At 40.8% G+C, this 18,582-nt stretch overlaps 1 protein-coding gene across 3 annotated transcripts in view; it reads left to right on the top strand.

Annotated features, from left to right (window-relative positions):
* The window catches only part of gabbr2 (gamma-aminobutyric acid (GABA) B receptor, 2), a 164,590-nt gene that overhangs the window by 40,841 nt on the left and 105,167 nt on the right, over positions 1–18,582 (top strand). For all 3 annotated transcript variants that reach the window (XM_027287102.1, XM_027287101.1, XM_010734778.3), the window contains one exon: positions 10,004–10,141. In XM_027287102.1, the coding sequence (XP_027142903.1) occupies positions 10,004–10,141 (138 nt within the window). The remainder of the gene's footprint in view (positions 1–10,003; positions 10,142–18,582) is intronic.

Below are 18,582 nucleotides of genomic sequence, written 5' to 3'. Positions count from 1 at the left end.
AGTGGATAGGGAGAGAGGAAGAGACATTTAGAAAATGAAAGAGAGGTCCTAAATCCAAACAGAGACCAGGCCAGGATTCCTGGGAGGCGGCGTTCTGCTGTAACAAGATTGATGTGCGTGGACAGAAGAATCCCTAGGCTGCGGAGAGGGGCAGCCTGAACTGTGTGCTGCTTTATCTACTTAGCACACACACACACACACACAGATGTCCATGCACCCACTCACCCAATATGACAGGCAGTTTTTTGAACAGTCCACCATGCCTACACTTCCCAGACTCCCATCTGTCTCGTGTGGAATAAAGACAGGTGCTGCACTCCACTCCGCCTCGTCATAAAAAGTTGTCAATAGATGGGCCTTCTGATTTAGAGAAAATATGAGTAATCTGCCAGAGTTTGTCCTTTCAGACCTGAGTAAATGTCAACCGCAATATCTGCTTTTTCCCACTCTCTAAATGGCCGTTATTAGATAACCAATAGTGGAAGGGACCACAGGCAATGTCATCTGAACTCACGGGCACAAACGTGACATGTGTGATGATTGTGGTGGGAAAAGTGCCCTTCCAAGAGACAATGTCAAACCGAATCTAAAATCAGCTCCCATTACGTGTTGCATGTTAGATATTAATGAAAACATGTCGCCAAAATGATTGACAGGTCACAGTGAAACTTCATTGTGATGAAGCGTGGTGTCTCATTTCATCAGTTTGACCATGACCATCATCTATATTCAGCCTTCAGGGAATTTATTTTACTGTATCAAAAGCAGTTAACTAGTCATGGAGACCTATGAAAAGCTGCATAATGTTTTACAGGGATTGTTTGTACACCTGTTTGCCCTTTTGCTGAGAGTTAAAAGAGAAGATTAATAACACTTTCATATCTCTCTATTCAATACCAGACCACAGACTAGAAATGGGGAATGAGCTAGCCTGACACTTTGCTGGTTCCAGCAGGACAAGATGATACAAACTCTGTGTAACCCTTGAGTATTTCATCATGTGTCCCGTCCCACATGTTGTCTTAATTCACAAGAAGTAGCACTGTCTCCAACAAAGGCGACAGACACACACACACACACACACACACACACACACACACACACACACACACACACACACACACACACACACACACACCTGCACTCTTGGAAAATCAGCATTTTGTTCCACTGCTCTATTGGGCAACAGAGTTGATGCAGGCTGTCAAGGTCTAGTCTGTGCATGTTTCAGCTATAATCTGAAATGGTCTCATCTGTCTTTCCTCCTAACCTGGATCTGACTGATGGTCTCCACTCTTGCAGACAGCATTATATGAAGCAAACAAGCTGCAGAGGGTTTATAAAAAGTGAAGGCAGGGACTTTAAAATGTGAATTCTTATAAAGCAGATGGTCAGCGATATCCAGCAGGACTTGTCTGTTTGTGTTAGGAGAAGAAGACTGGAAGATTGAGAAGGAGAGAGGTGGTAGAAAGACAGGAAGGATGGATTGGGTTTAAACTTTCACACATTTGTTGTCCATAAAGCTTTAATATCCCTAATTGACAAGAAATATACGAGGGGTTTTATGTGCTCCCTTATTATTCAGTTTATAGGCTGTTTCAGTTGAGAAAAACTGGAAGATAATCTAACAAGTATTTTGAAGGGTAGCAATTTTTCATTTTGAGTTCATTTGGGGTCGTGCTGTCAGTGATAAAACAGAAGAAAATGTTTTTATGAGGAATGCCTTGAGTCAAAATCGACCACAGTGCATTTTGTAGTAGCAGATACCATAACTCCCCAAATCGAGACAACTTGAAGAAGAATTACTAACAGACCTGCAGAAGTTTCTCTCTCTGACTCTGACTCGATTAAGTCAGTGCTGCACTAATTTACTACAGTACCATTAACCAAATTCATTCATTCATTCTTCGTCCCACTTCTTTCTGTTTTTCCTGTCGTGCTTAACTGGATTCATCCATGGGAGAGAGTGGAGGGCCTTCAGGGCCAAGAAACAATTAACTTGATAATGGGCTCTCTCCCTCGCTTTTCTTCCCACTCGCTGTCTACAGTACCCCCCCTCCGCTTTCTCAGTCTTTATCATGTACAAGTATACAGCGGTTACACCAGTTGGGACCACTCTGCGGCGAAGTTAAAAATGAACTCATTGGACCCTTGTGGTCAAATTCTGTCGGGCAGGTATAAAAACAAGCTATTTCTTTTCAGGCCGCAATTATCATTCATGAGGAACTCTTACAGTTTCACGCTCTGGATGGCAAAATGGCAAATTTTGTGCCAATCCATCTACAGTTGTTCGGATCTTCAGTCTGGACCAGGCTGACATTCATGCAGCAGCTTTGCTAAAAACAACCTAAGAGCTTTTGTCATGTTATTGCTGCGGTCAACATGATAAACGTTAAGTTAAGTGCTCCTAGAAACCCCAGCTTTGGACTAACATTGGCAGGATGCATATGGTCGTTACCACTGACAGCTACCACAAACAGGCAACAGCTAACATGAACTCAATTTCAGATGAAATGAAAACAAAATTCCCCTTTTTGTTTTATGCAAGCCTTTTTTCATGAGAGACATTTTGGCACTGCTGTAAAAAATCCAGTTATGGCTGAATTCCATTTAGCTGCTTCGGGGTCCTGGTAGTGTACAGGCTGGTTCATTGTCACACTTGTGATGTCTTGCTGGGACACATTATTAGTAACACCTGTGTTTTTTTGCTATGACAGCTCATGTCTGAAAGGCCTACCATCAGGTGAATAACAACTGCAATCCATTCAGATCTCCTCTCCTCTCCTTCTCCAGTGCTTCGTCAGGGAGCCATTGGCTCGTTTCAGTGGGATTACACCTTGGTCTGTCCCCCTCACTGGTTAGCGCAACATGTTCCAGCTGTTGTCGGGCCTTGTCAAAAGCACAACAACCTGTAATAGGCTTAACACAGCGTCTGCTTCCTGCACAGCGCAGATTGCTAATAAAGGTGCAATGTGTTCGCTGTGATTTTAGTACCACTGGCCAATTTGAGCTTATCTCAGATCCGTGAGTGAGCTGATGTGCATCTATTTGTCCATGATTGTGTTTTGGCACAGATTTGACCATGTATCTAGTGTATGTGTGTGTCTGGGAATAAGCATGAGCACAGGGGGGAGACTTGTGTGTCTGTGTGTGACAGAGACAGAAAGTGAAAAGGAGAGAGAGTGACTTGTCACCACCGAAGAGGTATCCAACATGCCATCATGGTTATCCTGGTCACCATCTGAGCTCTCCAGAAAGTGAGTGATAGAGTGAGTGCCATAACAAGAGTCAGACTGCAGGGAGAGGTGGAGAGAGAGAGGAGGGGGCAACCAGCCATCAGCTTGAGGAGCCCAGTCAGTCCGTCACAGTGAATTTTAAAGGCCAGTCTCTTCCAAGAAAAGAGTTGGCTTCCTTGATTTCTTTTTTCTCTCTACTTGTTTCAGACATGCAATGTGAAGGGAATAAAAAAAAAAAAGAAAAAAAGCCCATCACTCCTTTCTGCTCTCAATTTTACTCCATCCACTCTCTCTCAATCAATGTGTACTCTCCTCGTATACACCAGGGCCCACTGTCTAAATGTTACCACAAGGAGCTTTGATGCTTGCTGCATACACAACTCTGCATCCTCCTCACCTCCTCGTCCTCCCTTCCTCTCTTTCTTGCTGATCTTTTCCAAGTATCTCACTTAAAGCTTTGGCTATTGCTTTTTACATTGGCTCCTTAAGTGTGTGAATTACCTGTCAGCCACGTCTCCCTGGTCATTTAGAAAGAGAGAGAAAAGGCATGGTGGGTGGTTACGTTACACCCCAATGGACCTCTCAATTGCCAAGGGGCTCATTGATGGGGAACAAATCGCTCTAGCTTCTTAAAGATCTTATGTCTCTGTGTCTGAGGATGGTAGCCAGCGAGAAAAGGCTGCCACTGCTGTGTGAGAAGTTCAGTCATCAGCCGTTGACCTTAATTGACAGATGAATGACCCAATAAACTCAAGGGAGCCCTCTTTATCAAATTCCTATTGATATACAGTTGGGATAATTAAATTTAGTGCAGTTGCTTTGCCTGTACACTAAAATAGTGAAACTTTACTTAACTGTTGCAGACTGATTCACACACCACAGCTCCTCCTTGTTCTTCCTCTCCTGATTGTAGTTGGTATTGACAGCCATGACAGAGTTTAGAGGATTAGTTGGTTTTGTACACGGGGAAATAGATAATCCTTCTTTTAGATCTGACCTATCGGCTGCACTCTGCTGACTCTATGGGGTTTACAATACCAAGCATATGTTTTAGCAATCGCTGGATTCAGCCTGGCTCACATTTCCTCTCCTGGCTTGGAGATGTGGAAGTAATTCAATGAGGAGTGCATGCAGGAGGCAGATGTACGTAGTGAGAGGAGACCAGCACTGCTGCTGCATGGAAGCCCCAAACATCAGGACATGTTAAATCTGAATACAAATGAGGGCAGGCTGGATGTATAGGGAACTTGTGTTGGTGAACTTGCAGGAACATTTGGTTTACATTGACAAATATTTGTAGCTCTTGGAAGTATTGTTGTTTTTCAAACTTTATGTATATGTATACAGTACCAAGTACAAGAATTCAAATGATATTTTGTGGTGTGGTGTTTTGGTTGTTCCCCTCTTATTTTTATTTTTTTTGGATAAATATTCTGATAATGCACGTATCCTCAGTGAAGCATTACAAGTAAAATCTTCTGGCTAAAGACTGTGCTTTATCTAGTGCACAAAAATTCTTCTAAAAGAAATAAAGCTGGTTGTCCTGTTTATTGGACGGATTTACAACTGTGTTATAAATGACATCACATTATCCTGATACAGATAGACAAGGCAATAACATGCACGCATCCAGTCGTAAAGGCATATTTTCTGTGGTGGTATTTCTTGAGGATTTTGTTCACCTGTGCTGTTGGCCTTGTCATGAATAAACGCAGTGTGTGAAGTGCAGATTGCTTCGGACATCAGATCCGGCTCTCCCCTCACTGTTTTTCTCTGTTGTTCTCTCCCAGATACTCGCACGTATACACATATATGTGTGTGTGTGTGTGTGTGTGTGTGTGTGTGTGTGTGTGTGCAGTATTGGGCCTCAGGTTGCTGATTTGGGTGCAGTAATTTGCCATTAGACGAGGGACAGGTGCAGCTGCCTCTGTTTGCAGCGCTAACAAGGCATTTCATCATGGTTAGCTCCAGCCTGGTGCTCTGATCAGCTCTTGTTCTTGTCACAATATAACACGCGTGTGCACGCACAAACGCACACACAGATGCACACGCACACATACAGTACAGGGACAAACTCCAGCAGTCTCTCCATGAGGTTGTTCCACATATAGTGTTGGAATGGGGGGCTTTGGTTCAAAAACCCACATGTTAGTGGAGGAGAGGCTCTCTGGGCATGCTGTTCTGTGGCTGACCCCGTGTAGAGAGGGTTCATTTATCTCAGGAAATATTCAATATATTTGTTAATTGTTGCCTAGTGCTTTGGGTTTATGTATTGGGTAAGCCTAAAAAAATATTGTACCCAAATTATGAGTTGAGTTTGGCTACATAGTCATAGATTTGTCATAGGAGCTTAATTCATGAAGCCTTTCCGATGAAAAGCTGTTAAAGTTGCCTCACACTTTGGCAAAGATTTTGGATTTTGTGTGTTTTAGTCCTCTGCACTGACTTATTGTTGCCGAAATGTGCTTTAAAGTTATTTTCAGAAAAAAGGAGCATTGATGCATGCTGACCTTTTTAAAGAAATACCATCCAAGACGTTATATAATAGGGAGATAAGATTTTTGCCTCTATTATATATTTTTTTTCATAAGAATTCTGTAAATAATGGGTAAAAAAGAAGATCCTTATATTCTGACATTCCAGGGCAGCTGTTTCCTCACATTTAGCCTAATTGAGTGTGGTTAATCAGGAACACAATAACAGTATGGTTAATGTCAGTGTCTAATGACATATCAATAAGGATGAATCTCAGTAGCTTTGTGTAAAGGTCAGAGTGAAGGCGAGCTAATGGAGATAACGTATTGAGGAGCATCTGAAGTAAACACCTCCTTGGCCAGCTGTCCCATCAGTAATATCCTCTAAATGGTAAGAGTAGTGGTGCAAACTCACTGCACTGAAATGTCAAACTGAGGAGGAGACATTTTCCAAAAATAAAAACAGTAATATAATTTCTATATTGTAACTGTGTCTAAATCCAGCTGCTGAAGTAAAACTCTGTTCAGATTTTTCTGTGTGTATGATTATGGATCCTCGACATTAGACAGGGTTGTATGCTTCCCTTAAGTTTCCATCTCCAAGTTCTTCCGCCATCAGCCCTCACTCCACCAATTCTCTCACACGCACGCACACACACACCTTCCTTGGCCGTCTCCCAAGGCGGTCAAACAGATTACTACGGGCGTTAACCCCATCGATCTGCTCCAAATGGCCTCCAAATGCCGGGAATTAGATTTCAGAAAGGGGAAGAGGGAAATAAAGTACCGTAGTATTTCTTGCTGCTTGACTTGGGAGTTAAGTGCTGCTCTGCCTTCCTCATTGTACCATTTTTTTCTCAGAACCGCTTGGTGTTTTCATATTTGTGTCCCTTTATGCCTTGTTTAGAACATATTTCTCTGGGAAAGCTGGGATGTAAGGTACAGCCTGTACCGAAACCCCCTCTCAGTGACTGCTAGTGAATCCTTGAAAAAGACATAAATGTCTCAGTGCTGTTGAATAAGCGAGAGCAAAGTAAAAGAAATAAATAGAAAGAGGGAGTTACCTGTGTACTGGAAAAAGATTTGATATTATAAATGTATTTTCTTCATAATTGATGGACTGTAGGCAAATCTCTGGGCACTGTGCAGCTGCTGAGCATCACAGAGAGCCACTGAATCAATCTCACAGTCATGAATTACTCTATTGTGGGGTTATAATGGAGGGCAGGTTTATAGCACTGGTTGACTTGGCTTTATTATAGTGCACCCTCAATGTCAGGCTAATACCTCTTTACTCCTGTCTTTCTCTCCCTCTATTCAACTGCTTGTTTCTCCCCCTTTCTCCCACTACCACCTTTACTATCTGTTCCATTATAATCCACCATCTCTTTTCCACTTTGTCTACCTGGCATTAAACTTTACAGAGTCTCCATAGCTGAATAAGTATTGATTAATGCCTGAGTGGTTGTGCTACCTAATGAGAGGCTAAATATAACCATCGCTACACCAGGCCCTGCCACGGCCTCCTGCTTCATCTAGTGCACAAAGTGTGAATAGTTACACTGTTGGCATGACAACACACCAGTCAAAGCTCTGTGAGCAGTCATAACAGATTGTGTGCATGTGTGCCCGGCAAAAGTAGGAGAGGATGAATGAAGCGGGGGGGAACAGAACAGAGAACGGGAGAAAAAAGAACGAGATAGCTTTTCTTTTTTTTTTTAACTTCAGTCGAAGCTTTGCTCTCTCTTGCTGTTGTCCTTCCTGTTTCCATTTTCGGTGATTTTTAATTACTTACTGCAGTTCACTTGAGTGATTCCATAGCCATCTGAGAAATTACAAATATGGAGCTGACACAATTAATTGAATTGATTAGACGACTAAAAGAAAAAAATAATTGGCAATTATTTTGATAATCGATAAATCAGTCATTTATTTTATTAGAATCATTTATCAAGTAAAACATGTGCTGCTTTTCTTTGTCTCGCGTCGTATTAAACTTAGTAATGGTGAGGTTTGTGTCAGAAGTATTTCATGTGGATTTTTCACTGTTTGATGACCAAATGAATTAATTCATCAAGAAGATAATCAGCAAATTATGCTTTGGTTTAATTACATATACTTGTGGGTCCGTCTCATTCCACGTTGAAAGTTTTTTTTTTTTTTTTTAGGTTTAAAGCAAAGCTGTTTTTTAGTTTCCTAAAATAAAATCTGATAAGGCTTAAGAATGTTTTGCTAAAGGCAAGGTTTATCCCGTCTAAAAATATGGAGACACCTGGTCAAAGTTTGGACACAGACACTCTGAGGTTGGCTTAATATTGCTTGCACGTGCACACAAACACATACACGTATCCACACATGTAGACTGTGTGCTGTTGGATTTAAAATGCTGTGAAACTGTTTTTATTTGTTACAGAGGGAGTGAGGTACATAACCATTCTTTACCACCTACACTACATTGTCACTCTCTAATAAATCAGCCTAAACATCCAATATCACCAAGCTCTATTGTACTCACACTGACAAGTTTAGTTGCCCACATTTTTTCTCTGTTGCATGGTAACCAATTGAGAGTTGCAATCCTACCAACCCACCTTGCTATGGCCAGCTGGAGAGAAATGAATAATGAGAATATGCAAATGGAAGATCTTCTTTAATAGCCTGCTGTTTTATTCAGCTGTGTGGCCAGGATAAGGAATCCCCACTGTGTCTAATCACATCTTCTCCCTCTCATTTCACCTGAGGCATATCCGCAATCTAGTCTATTTTTGACTGGCATTACAGCATACATTGTTCACTACTGACACGAATTTACGCACACAGGGCAAAACCGTATTTTTTTTTTAACCAGTAAGTGGTCTTCTACTTCAAAAATTCAAAGGCGTTCACACAAAAAGAAGTCTGATCACTTAAATATTAGCACATGATTAAATGTGACTGTGGATGGGTGAGTGCAAAGCAGCTCGCGAGTTATACAGCAGTCTCTGGCCATATCATTCTCCTCTTCAAACAACCGAACAGACAAAACAACACAAGATGTGTAAACACATGTCAACCCTGTGGGCACGGCACTCGCCCTGCTCTTAATGAAGTTACCAACAGATCGCAACATAGAGTGCTACATGTCCGGTTAGGAGTCTCATTCCTCCACATTCGATTTTCAGTTTTTCAATCTGTGCTGTGGAGGGCCAACTGTGCTGTTGTTCAGCGGGAAATCTCATTCAGTTGCCGGCTGATGGCTAACAAGGTCAAATAACTCTCCAGATGAGATGGACATTGTCAGAAGGCGCAAACACTCACAAACGCGCACACACCACCTGCCATTCAGTCAGTCAGTCCATATATCTGTCAGCTGCACACAGGAACACATCCTGAATTGAGTGGCAATAATAAAAGACTGAGGGGGAAGTGTTTACTGCTGATAGGAATATCATTACAAACGGTGGAAATCAGGGAATCACAGCAAAACCAGTTCATGTAGCAATCAATAGGAACCTACACAGTTTTTTTTTTTCTCCTTCGCTTATTTCTCTCTCCCTTTTTGCACGCTCTTTTCCTCCGGTTGCCATAGTGATGGGAAATGGCTGCATTCTGCAGCACTGGATCAGAGCGGGGGCCCGCTCTTGCAGCCTGTGAGATACATTATGTTTTACATGATGGTTTCAAAGCACGCACGCACAAAGCTACAATTACTGTGCGTTAACATGTGCCAGAGTGCACAGGGAGTATAACAAGTTAAATGTTCTTTTAAATGTCACATCGTTTTTCATAAACAGTGTACAGTAAACGAGTCAGCATCCTGTTTTTGTAATGCATCCATCACAGCGTAATGACCCTAAATGACAGTGAACAGTTTTTCTTGTATTGTTGCTAATTATAGATTCATTCATTGATTTGGGGTATGAAGGAGAGCCCTACTTCTTCTTCTGTCATCTGAAACTATCAAAGACTCTACAAATTTTACTCTCCTGACATGAACAAACTGAGGAAAATCTGTAATTTGTCTAGCTGTATAACCTGTATTTGCTGAAAAGGATAATAAAGGCTGTATGTTTTGATTTAAGATTTAGATGGGGTTTACAAAGCAGAGTTAACATTCAAATTATTCTCTTGTGTGCCAGCTACATGGTAGCCCAAAATAGGTGGGAATATTCTTGATAACTTCTACCTCTCATGCTAAATTCATAATATGTCCTTCTTCTTTCCTGCCTTTACAAATATTTATATATATATAATATGTCCTTTTTCTCTCTTTTTTCTCATGTCTCTCTCCTCTGCCTCTCTCTATATCTGCAGTGTGACAACGCCAAGGGGCTGAGGGCCTTCTTTGATGCTATATGCTACGGTCCCAAACACCTGATGATCTTCGGTGGCGTCTGTCCCTCTGTGACCTCCATCATTGCAGAGTCCTTGGAGGGCTGGAATCTGGTGCAGGTAGGGTTTGTACTTTATATGTCATCATGCATGCGTATGGTGCCTATGTACAGTGTTTGTAAACCCTGAGTGCTGTGTTGTCTGACAGTTAGGTTTCTTCTTTGTGTGTGTTACTGTCAGGAAACCCGATTTTCCTGCTTAATTGAGTTTACAAAAAATCTTGTTCCTTAGAATTGTGGTGCACAGAATAGGTCCTGGACTTTCACAGGGGTCCCAACTCATGGCTTAATCCCTAATTAACCTTGCCAGGGTAAATGTCTAATTGCCGTTGCTCTAATCCGCAGAATCCTCCTTCATTTTACAATCAGAGACAGAGTCAAAATGGCTTAAACCCATTGTACAGTACAGCACTTGAAATCAGTTGTTAATAAATTTGGGCTCAACCTCTCATAAGCATTTGGATTTGTGTTTAATGAAAAACACATTATCAAGCTATAAAATAGACTGAAGGTTTCTCCTTGGGGCGAAATGCTGTGTCATGTCATGCATTGATATATATTTTTGTGGCGTTTTGTCATTGATATGCGCTAATAACTGTGTTACTACTCAGCCCAGTTAATGTTAATTAGCTACAAGACATTTATGGAATAGATTTTACTATTCAATTACACTCTTCCCTGCTAAATGCCATTTGCTGCCATTAACTTGGTAGAGCATTATGATTGCTCGCTGTGGGCATTAAACACAAGTCATTCTTGCATCTGGTAAACTTTTGACCCCCTGAGTCATTTCTTACAGTTTCTTTGACTGTGTTGCTGTGCTGCAGCACCAAAGAGGGGAAACACCTCCTTCCAAAGAACACATTCGATTTGCTGCGATCCCTACAAAGGTTATCAGGCACAGATAAGAAAGAAGTGTAGCTCATGCTCGGAGGAGATAGCATAATTCAAGAGGCTGCATTTTGAATTGAATGTCACATTACGTGGCATATTTCTTCCGCTTGTAATTAAATCTGCTGTTTTTCATGTTCCTTTTTGCTCGCTTTGTCTTGTCAGGGTCACTCAAGAGTGAAAAGATCGACAGGATGAGGGAATGAATGGATGACCATTTTTTTGTTTCTCTGTTCACTTCCTCTCGGTGGTAATGATCTAGTCTAGAAAGACGGGTTCAATCCATAGTTAAATTTTAAGTGCTCTGAAGTATCTGTTTGTCACTGTCTGTACTCGTATATGTGTATACTCTCTTCTCTATTTATTGGCTTGTTTGGCTGTGATCACCTGTGAGAAGTGGAGTAGCAACCTTCTGCTCTGCAGACCACTCTGCCTGGTACAATGTGTTCCCTAGAGCACTTTACCAACCAGACTCTTTTCACTATTAATACACAGACCAACACCAACAAATTCATGCCAGTCTCATCCCAAAAACACATTCTAACACTCGCTGAATATGAGCGAGCAAGTGTTTGAATGGGAAAATGTTACGGGAATAAGTAGGAAAACACCTCTGCTTGAAGGAAATGCCTTAAGAAAACACACATTAAGTGCCAAGGGTGACTGTCAACGTTGATGCCACAAGCAATAAATAAATAGCTTTTTTAGGCCAGCAGGCATGTAGGTGCAATGTGCTCTAATGATGTTGAAAGAGATGTCTATAGGGGAGCTAAGTTCTCATATTGGCTGAGTGCTAATACTTGTATGTGTTGTTATATTTCTGCTGTGGTACAATATCAGAATCTTGGGTTACTGTTTTCTTAGATCCAAGATGTCTTTGCAGACCTGAGCTACATCCTCATCAGAGTATGACTCACCAAGGAACTATACTGTGCACTGAAAGTCTGCAGAAAGACATATCAGTGAATGTAAGCAACACACCAGATAGTTTTGATTGTTCGATGGAGCATAGATGCACCATAAGGTGGTACCTCTCTGTTTGGTTGCTCCTCACACTTGCCAGCTTGATTGTGGGCCTGAGCGTCCCTGCTCCATCTCTGAGCCTGATGTTCATGTGTTTCTATTATGTGTGTGTCGATTTTTTACCTTGTGTGTCTATACAATATGTCTAGGAAAATTTAAAAGGGACTTCTGAGAACAATCTGCTTTGACGACAGCTATTGTGGGATATAGTTAGCCATTGCTCCAAACTGGAATAATGCATTTTAATGAAGAGAGAGAGTGAAGGGCGATTTCTGAACCAACAAAAAAGAGAGAAAGAGAGAGGGAAAGCGAGATGATGGGACGTTTTGAATCCCGTACCCTGCAACGTTTAGCGTGTCACATTAGCGGGGATCTGTTTTTAAAACTGTGAATTCTGTCACCCTGCATATTTATTACCCAGCCCTGGCACCCTGTCTGCAAGACTTGAGTTGGTGTGGAAGGCAATAGAGAATATTTCATGGTGATTTCATGGACCAGGCTCAACAAGCTCATCATTTCCACATCAAAACAGGGAGCTCACAGATACAATCTACAGTACAGATGGCTGAGAGAACAAGCACTCCTGAAAAAAGCTTAATCATACGCCCATAAAAATAGCTTTCAATCAGTGTTGATGCCTAATGAAGTCAGCTTTGAAAGGCTCAACAAAAATAAACTTCCACTGCACATCCCTTCATTACGATTTATGCATACACGTGAATCCACATACTCATACTTAAAGCAGAACAGGTTTTCGAGGGGGGACATTGGTGCTGGGATTTATGTACCAGAAAGCCAATAGTCTACATCTTCATTATTCCTAGCTGGTGGAACAATATCTTAAAAGAAATGTATCTTGAAACCTCCCTAATAAAGGTTATGGTTAGGGGGTGATACAACGATGCAAATACTAGTAATATAAATTGAGAGGATTGAGGAAGGAGGAAAAGAGGCAGAAAGAAAGGAGAAGAGGGAAGAACTGGAAAGCTCCATTAACTTCCAGTTAGTTCCAGACTGGGAGACTCTTGATGGGTGGCTTTGTCCTGCAAGACAGAGGTCACAGTTGTTAGGCTAGTATTCGGTAGCTTTATTGCTTTTAATTCATTTGTTTTACTTATTGTTCTTGTTATTTATTACCTGCTGTAAAGCACTTTGGTACACCGAAAGAACTGTTGTAAAGGGCTGTATAAATAAAGTACATTTACCTTTACATGTGAACAATGCAAACAATATTTAAACTCTTCTACCTTAAATGGACATTGGCCTCTACGGCGGACATTACTGTTTAGGAGGCTGTAGTCACTTTTAAAGCTAGAGTGAAATTCATGTCATGCTAGCTTGTCAGGAACACGCCAAAGTTAAGCTAAATTGTGGGGATGTACTGGAACTGACATGGCCATTTTCAAAAGTTCCAGCTCAGGTTTTTGATACCAAACTGCAATATAAATTTTACGATGGTGTTCCTTGAGGTCTTGAGGTCTACCATTTCTATCAATTTTCTCCTGGTCAAAAGTGGTTACATTTTGCACCAATTCTGTTTAAAGATTTATAAAACAGATGCTCTCAACACCAAAACTCAACTTCTGACTTATAATAGAGTGTGGTAATGGTCATAATACATACCAGTCATAACTTACTAAGCTCTTGCACTCTAAACCTTCAGCATCTTAATAGTTAGCCAGACAAAGCGCAGTTACATCATGTTTATTAAATATTTATGACTAGAAAAACCTGAGAGGGAAAGAGAGAAAACCTGTGCACACATGGCATGTCATAGTGATCAGTGTCCAACAGCATACTGCTCATCTCTGTAAGTAATATATGAAAAGATTAATCTGTTTGTGACATTTTATGATTCATGTTGTGATGCTGTTGAAGTAGCTTCTTTGTCGACTTCCTTCCCTGATCAGCTCTGCTTGTCGCTGTACAGTCACATTTTTGTAAGGCAGTGCTGTGCATGTGCTAAAATGACTACCCAAGTTAAAATGGTGGATAAGAACGCTACCAAGCCAATGGACAGATGGCAAGGAGCAGATTTAGGGAATGATGGAGGAATAAACAGACAGCAGCAAACATAGAACGTAATAGCATAGCATCGGGATTCAAAGAAATGGGGCAAGACGCAGCTGTGTTTGTGAGCTGCCATCACCCACAAATGCCGCTGATTGCTGTGTTTTTATTTCCGCAAAACAATGAATGTTGAAGCCATCCTCTTGGCAGCCATCTTGGTCTGTGATTAATCTTGTGTTCTCCTCACCATGATATCATATAATTCCAGAAAGCATTTGGCTAGCTTTTTAAATACCTGCTGGCACAGGTATCTGTACCCAGTCAACATGCTGTATTCTCTTTTTTATAACCCTTTTTTCCTAACTTACGAGAGGTCCTTTTTCCTCTCCACAGTGGTGTCTATTTTCTGTAAATGGCTCATTTGAGTGCCAGGAAATAGCCACCCTCTCGCCAGTTGCTGGCCCCTTCTCGCTCACCAATTAGGCCTATCAGTGGTGGCACTGTTCATTTTCAGCCATGTTGAGTGCGTAATGAAAAATTATGCTTCTCAACCGTTTTGCCTCTTGTAATTTGGTAGAGAAGAAGAAGACAAGACAACGTTATTCCTACAGAATTGATCATTTGTAGAAATGGACTTCCATTGTACAAGGCTTTTGTGTAATGTCAGTATTTTTATTTCTGTATGAAAATGTTTGTACAGATCGTAGCAGATTTTTTGTAGATTTTACCGATGCATGATCATGATCATCATTATACATTTATGAAATATTAAATATAAAATCATCCTCCTTAGTTCACTTGCTTTGCTTTGCCATAGTTTCAATACTTCCAGGTGTTCTGTACCATAAATGTAAAACTTGCAAAACTTTAGCACCAAATCTGATTCATTTATCTTTTAGAGACAGGGGAAGGAAAAAGTGGATGTGCCTTTTCAAGGTATTATTGTCAAGACCAGGACATAGAGCTAATGTTTACCTGTATATGAAGCCCATTTTTCTTCTTCTTTCTGTATTGATCATCGATGCTTCATTAAACCAGGCAATTTAGGGACAGCAAAGTTGCATCCCTCCCTCTACGCAGTTCAGCATTCTCCCTTTTTCTCTTTATGGTCTTCTTTTTCCCCATTTTCTTTCTCTCACTCTCCGTGAGTGCTACATTGGATGCTTCAATAAAACATGTGATGCCTAGCACTGCAGTATTCTGCCTCACTTACGTCAAATCCTCCTGTGTACCATATCAATATTTCATGACTTTCAAAGTTTAGGCTAAAATCTCATAGTGCAAGGGCAGGGATGGTGTGAGCTTCACAATAGATCATCATGTATAAATATTATTAGTAAAGTTAAGGTTCACGTCTTTGTGCTGTGAGCTGGTCTTCTTCTGTGGCCAGCTAAAGTGTATAGAAACTGTCCTGAAATGACTTCCCAAAACCATTCATATTTAGTTGTATGTGTGTTTATGTATGTTTAAGACGTACAAGGTGCGGTCCTATGGATTGATTTCTGACGTTTGTTCTCTCTCTATCTGCATGTCTCTCTGTGAGTGTGTCTCAGAACAAGAGCATAGGGAAAAAGACAGGATGCTTAAGAGAGGCCTGATTTTCATACTGTCTCAAAGCTTCTAGGCAAGACCCAGGGGAAACGGGAAACCCGAACCCATCCAACTCAGGATTTCTGTTATTCTACAATCAGGCTGGAGAAGCACTTGATGTCACTGTTGCTTTTTAATGGGCAGAGACTTGATTCTGTCATGTTATCCATATTCATTGAGGTACCATTTGAAAAGTGAGTGGGAGGACGATTCAACATCCTTTTTTATGGGTTGTTTATTACATTTACAGATTTCTGGGACAGACTGCTGATGAAGTTAAACAAGGCGAATGTTGACATTTAAAGCAAAGCTGATTCTCTGACAAATGAGCCTGCTGCACATGTGTAAAAATAGAAAGACTTCCTCTTAATTTCAGTGTTTTCTCATCGAGTCTGTCACAAATTCTCTCTTTTATCATTGAAGGCATAAAAGAGGCAGAAAGAGAAAGAAGGAAATATTAATTACATGCTATGCTGTGCATTAATCAGACCTTTTTGGTCATGAATGCTGCCTGCACTTGTAGAATACACCAGCATGTACTGTAAAGCTGAGCTCAAGCATGCTGTTGTACCTATTCGCAGCACTGAATGCGCGTCATTTGACAGGAAACACAGTAATTAGTTAATTAGCAACGTTTGTTGAATACAAGCCGTTAATGGGTTGCAACTGTTGGTGTCACGTACTGAATAAACATGCTAGTTCCTAGACTCAATGAGAACAAGAGCTTTGACATAACATCTTTCTGTTTCTGTTCTTCTCACGGAAGTAGAAACTACAAATGGAAACAGTTTCTCATTCGTTCTTTATACCACTGACACATCTCTTTGACACCAAGGTCTATGAGGCACATTCAAAAGGAATACAAGATGAATACATGCTGAATTCCACCCTTGCATTTGAGTACTAGCGTTCCCCCGTAGTTTCCTGAAGGAGGGCGAGTAAAAAGAAAATCAGCGTGTCATACTTACAGCGCTAATGATGGTGCAGGACCTGCCAGCCACCAGCAGCAATAAACAAACTACACACATTAATAGTTCAAGTTTCTTTTTGATGTTCTGCAAAGGGGCTTTATCTTACACACCCAATCTATGCCCTGTTGTTGTTGTTGTTTTTGTGCCCCCACAACCTGGTTCTTTTTACGTTTCCTTCTCTTCTCTTTTGGGGTTTCCAGGCTTGATATTACTTATTTAGATCATCATCAGTCCATAGTACTTTGAAGAACTAGCTGTGTGTATACAACTTTTAGTTTCTAGATTCTCTATCTGAAATTAATATATTGTAATGAATGGAGCTTAGAGCTTTAGCTATAACAAAATACATCTTCCTAATCAAGCTAATTTTCTATTTGATTATATTGTACAGCTATTTTTGCATTGAGAACAAATCAGAAAGTCATTGTAAGAGAAAAGGTGTAGGAAAGTTGGAGGCACACTAGAGAAAAAAGGGAACCTTCATTTAGGAAAGATTAGGTAAAACAGATCGACAAAGTTAAACCAGAGTTTCCCCTGCACATATGTAAGAACCAATGTAAGAACTCCACAGCAATCGCATGCTGTGTTTTCACAGCATGGTACAGCTTGGTCCAGTTGTTCGCACATTTGGTACCATCAAATGTCTATAAAGATAAATGACATAACAGCTCCTCAAAAGTGAAGCCAAAACATCTCAGTCATCTCCTGCTGGCTGGCTACAGTAAAAGTCACCACATTTATAGTGGATGAGAAATAGGCCAAACTAAAAGAAGTACATCTCTAACACAATTTATGTTCAACTGTTCATTTTTTGGATACCTTTGGTTTTAATTAGGTTTTTGATTCTACAAAAAGGGGAATTTACATCCTGATTGACAGCTGAGCCCTGCTAACGATTGAGTTGGCCGGATGTACTGGTGGGACATCGATACCAACCCCAATCACTGCTGTGTAGGCTCCAGCTCCAAATGACACTAGTGCAAGATGGCAGCACCCATATCTAAGACATTTAGATTTTTGTATAGTGGGAGAAAGACTGCCATCTTTATATAGAGTTGATGTTTGGTACCACATACTCTTTTTGATTTTGTTTTCTGCTGCAGTTGGATCGCCCTTCAGGAATGTCTGCGATTTACCCTGGTGTGGTTTTGCAGGCCGCTATTTGTCAAAATCTGGGTTGAGTCAAGTAGAAAATTGTGTTTGCAATTTGCAGATGGTGACCAGGATGTCCGTGATCTTTCTGACCATCAGTAGTCCACTGTTTAGTATCAGCTCAGTTCAGGTGACCTCAACTGAGGTGAAACAAAAGGGTACTGAGTACTAGCCACAACCTTTGCCAATGGGAAAAAAAAAACCCAGCAAGGTTTCAGTGGAGTTGATTTAGGCCAAACTGTACCATGCCATATAACGTGTTAATTACAAAAAATAGTGTGCCAAGATAATAGAAAAAAGTAAACCTTAAGTCATAAATGTATCTAACATACAGTATGTCTACAGGTTTAAACCAGTTTAACTTAAAAGTAGTAACAAATTATCCACTTCTAAAAGACTACAGGAAATCTTTAAAAAAAACATACCCGTTAATTATATCCCAACCCCTCAGATTTATCTTCATCTGGGACTCAGATAGTAATGTTGGATAATACATAATACACATAATAGATACATTTTTGTTTTACAGTGACATTTTAGATGATTCAAATTTTGGCTGTAAGAAGGAGTTGGAAGCTTCATCAAATCTACATTTCAGCACCATGTTGCCAGCGAACCTTCACAAAACCCCAAAAGACTACTTCTATCCCACCTACCTTCATCTCCTCTGCTTTTTTTCCCCCCCAATACGGTTACATTTTAGAATCACAGAGCCGGGTACCTCATCGACCCAGGAGTTTGTGTCGGAAACAGGCTTCTCTTAGGCCGGCATTAGGAGGATCCTTTGAAACGATATCAAAAACAAGGGCGGATTTGCCGAGCAATTGGACATCAAAGAGGACCCGGCTCCATTACAAGCCATTAA

This window comes from Larimichthys crocea, chromosome XIII (assembly GCF_000972845.2).
Source record: "Larimichthys crocea isolate SSNF chromosome XIII, L_crocea_2.0, whole genome shotgun sequence".
Lineage (NCBI taxonomy): Eukaryota > Metazoa > Chordata > Actinopteri > Sciaenidae > Larimichthys > Larimichthys crocea.
This window is presented reverse-complemented; position numbering and strand designations above follow the sequence as displayed.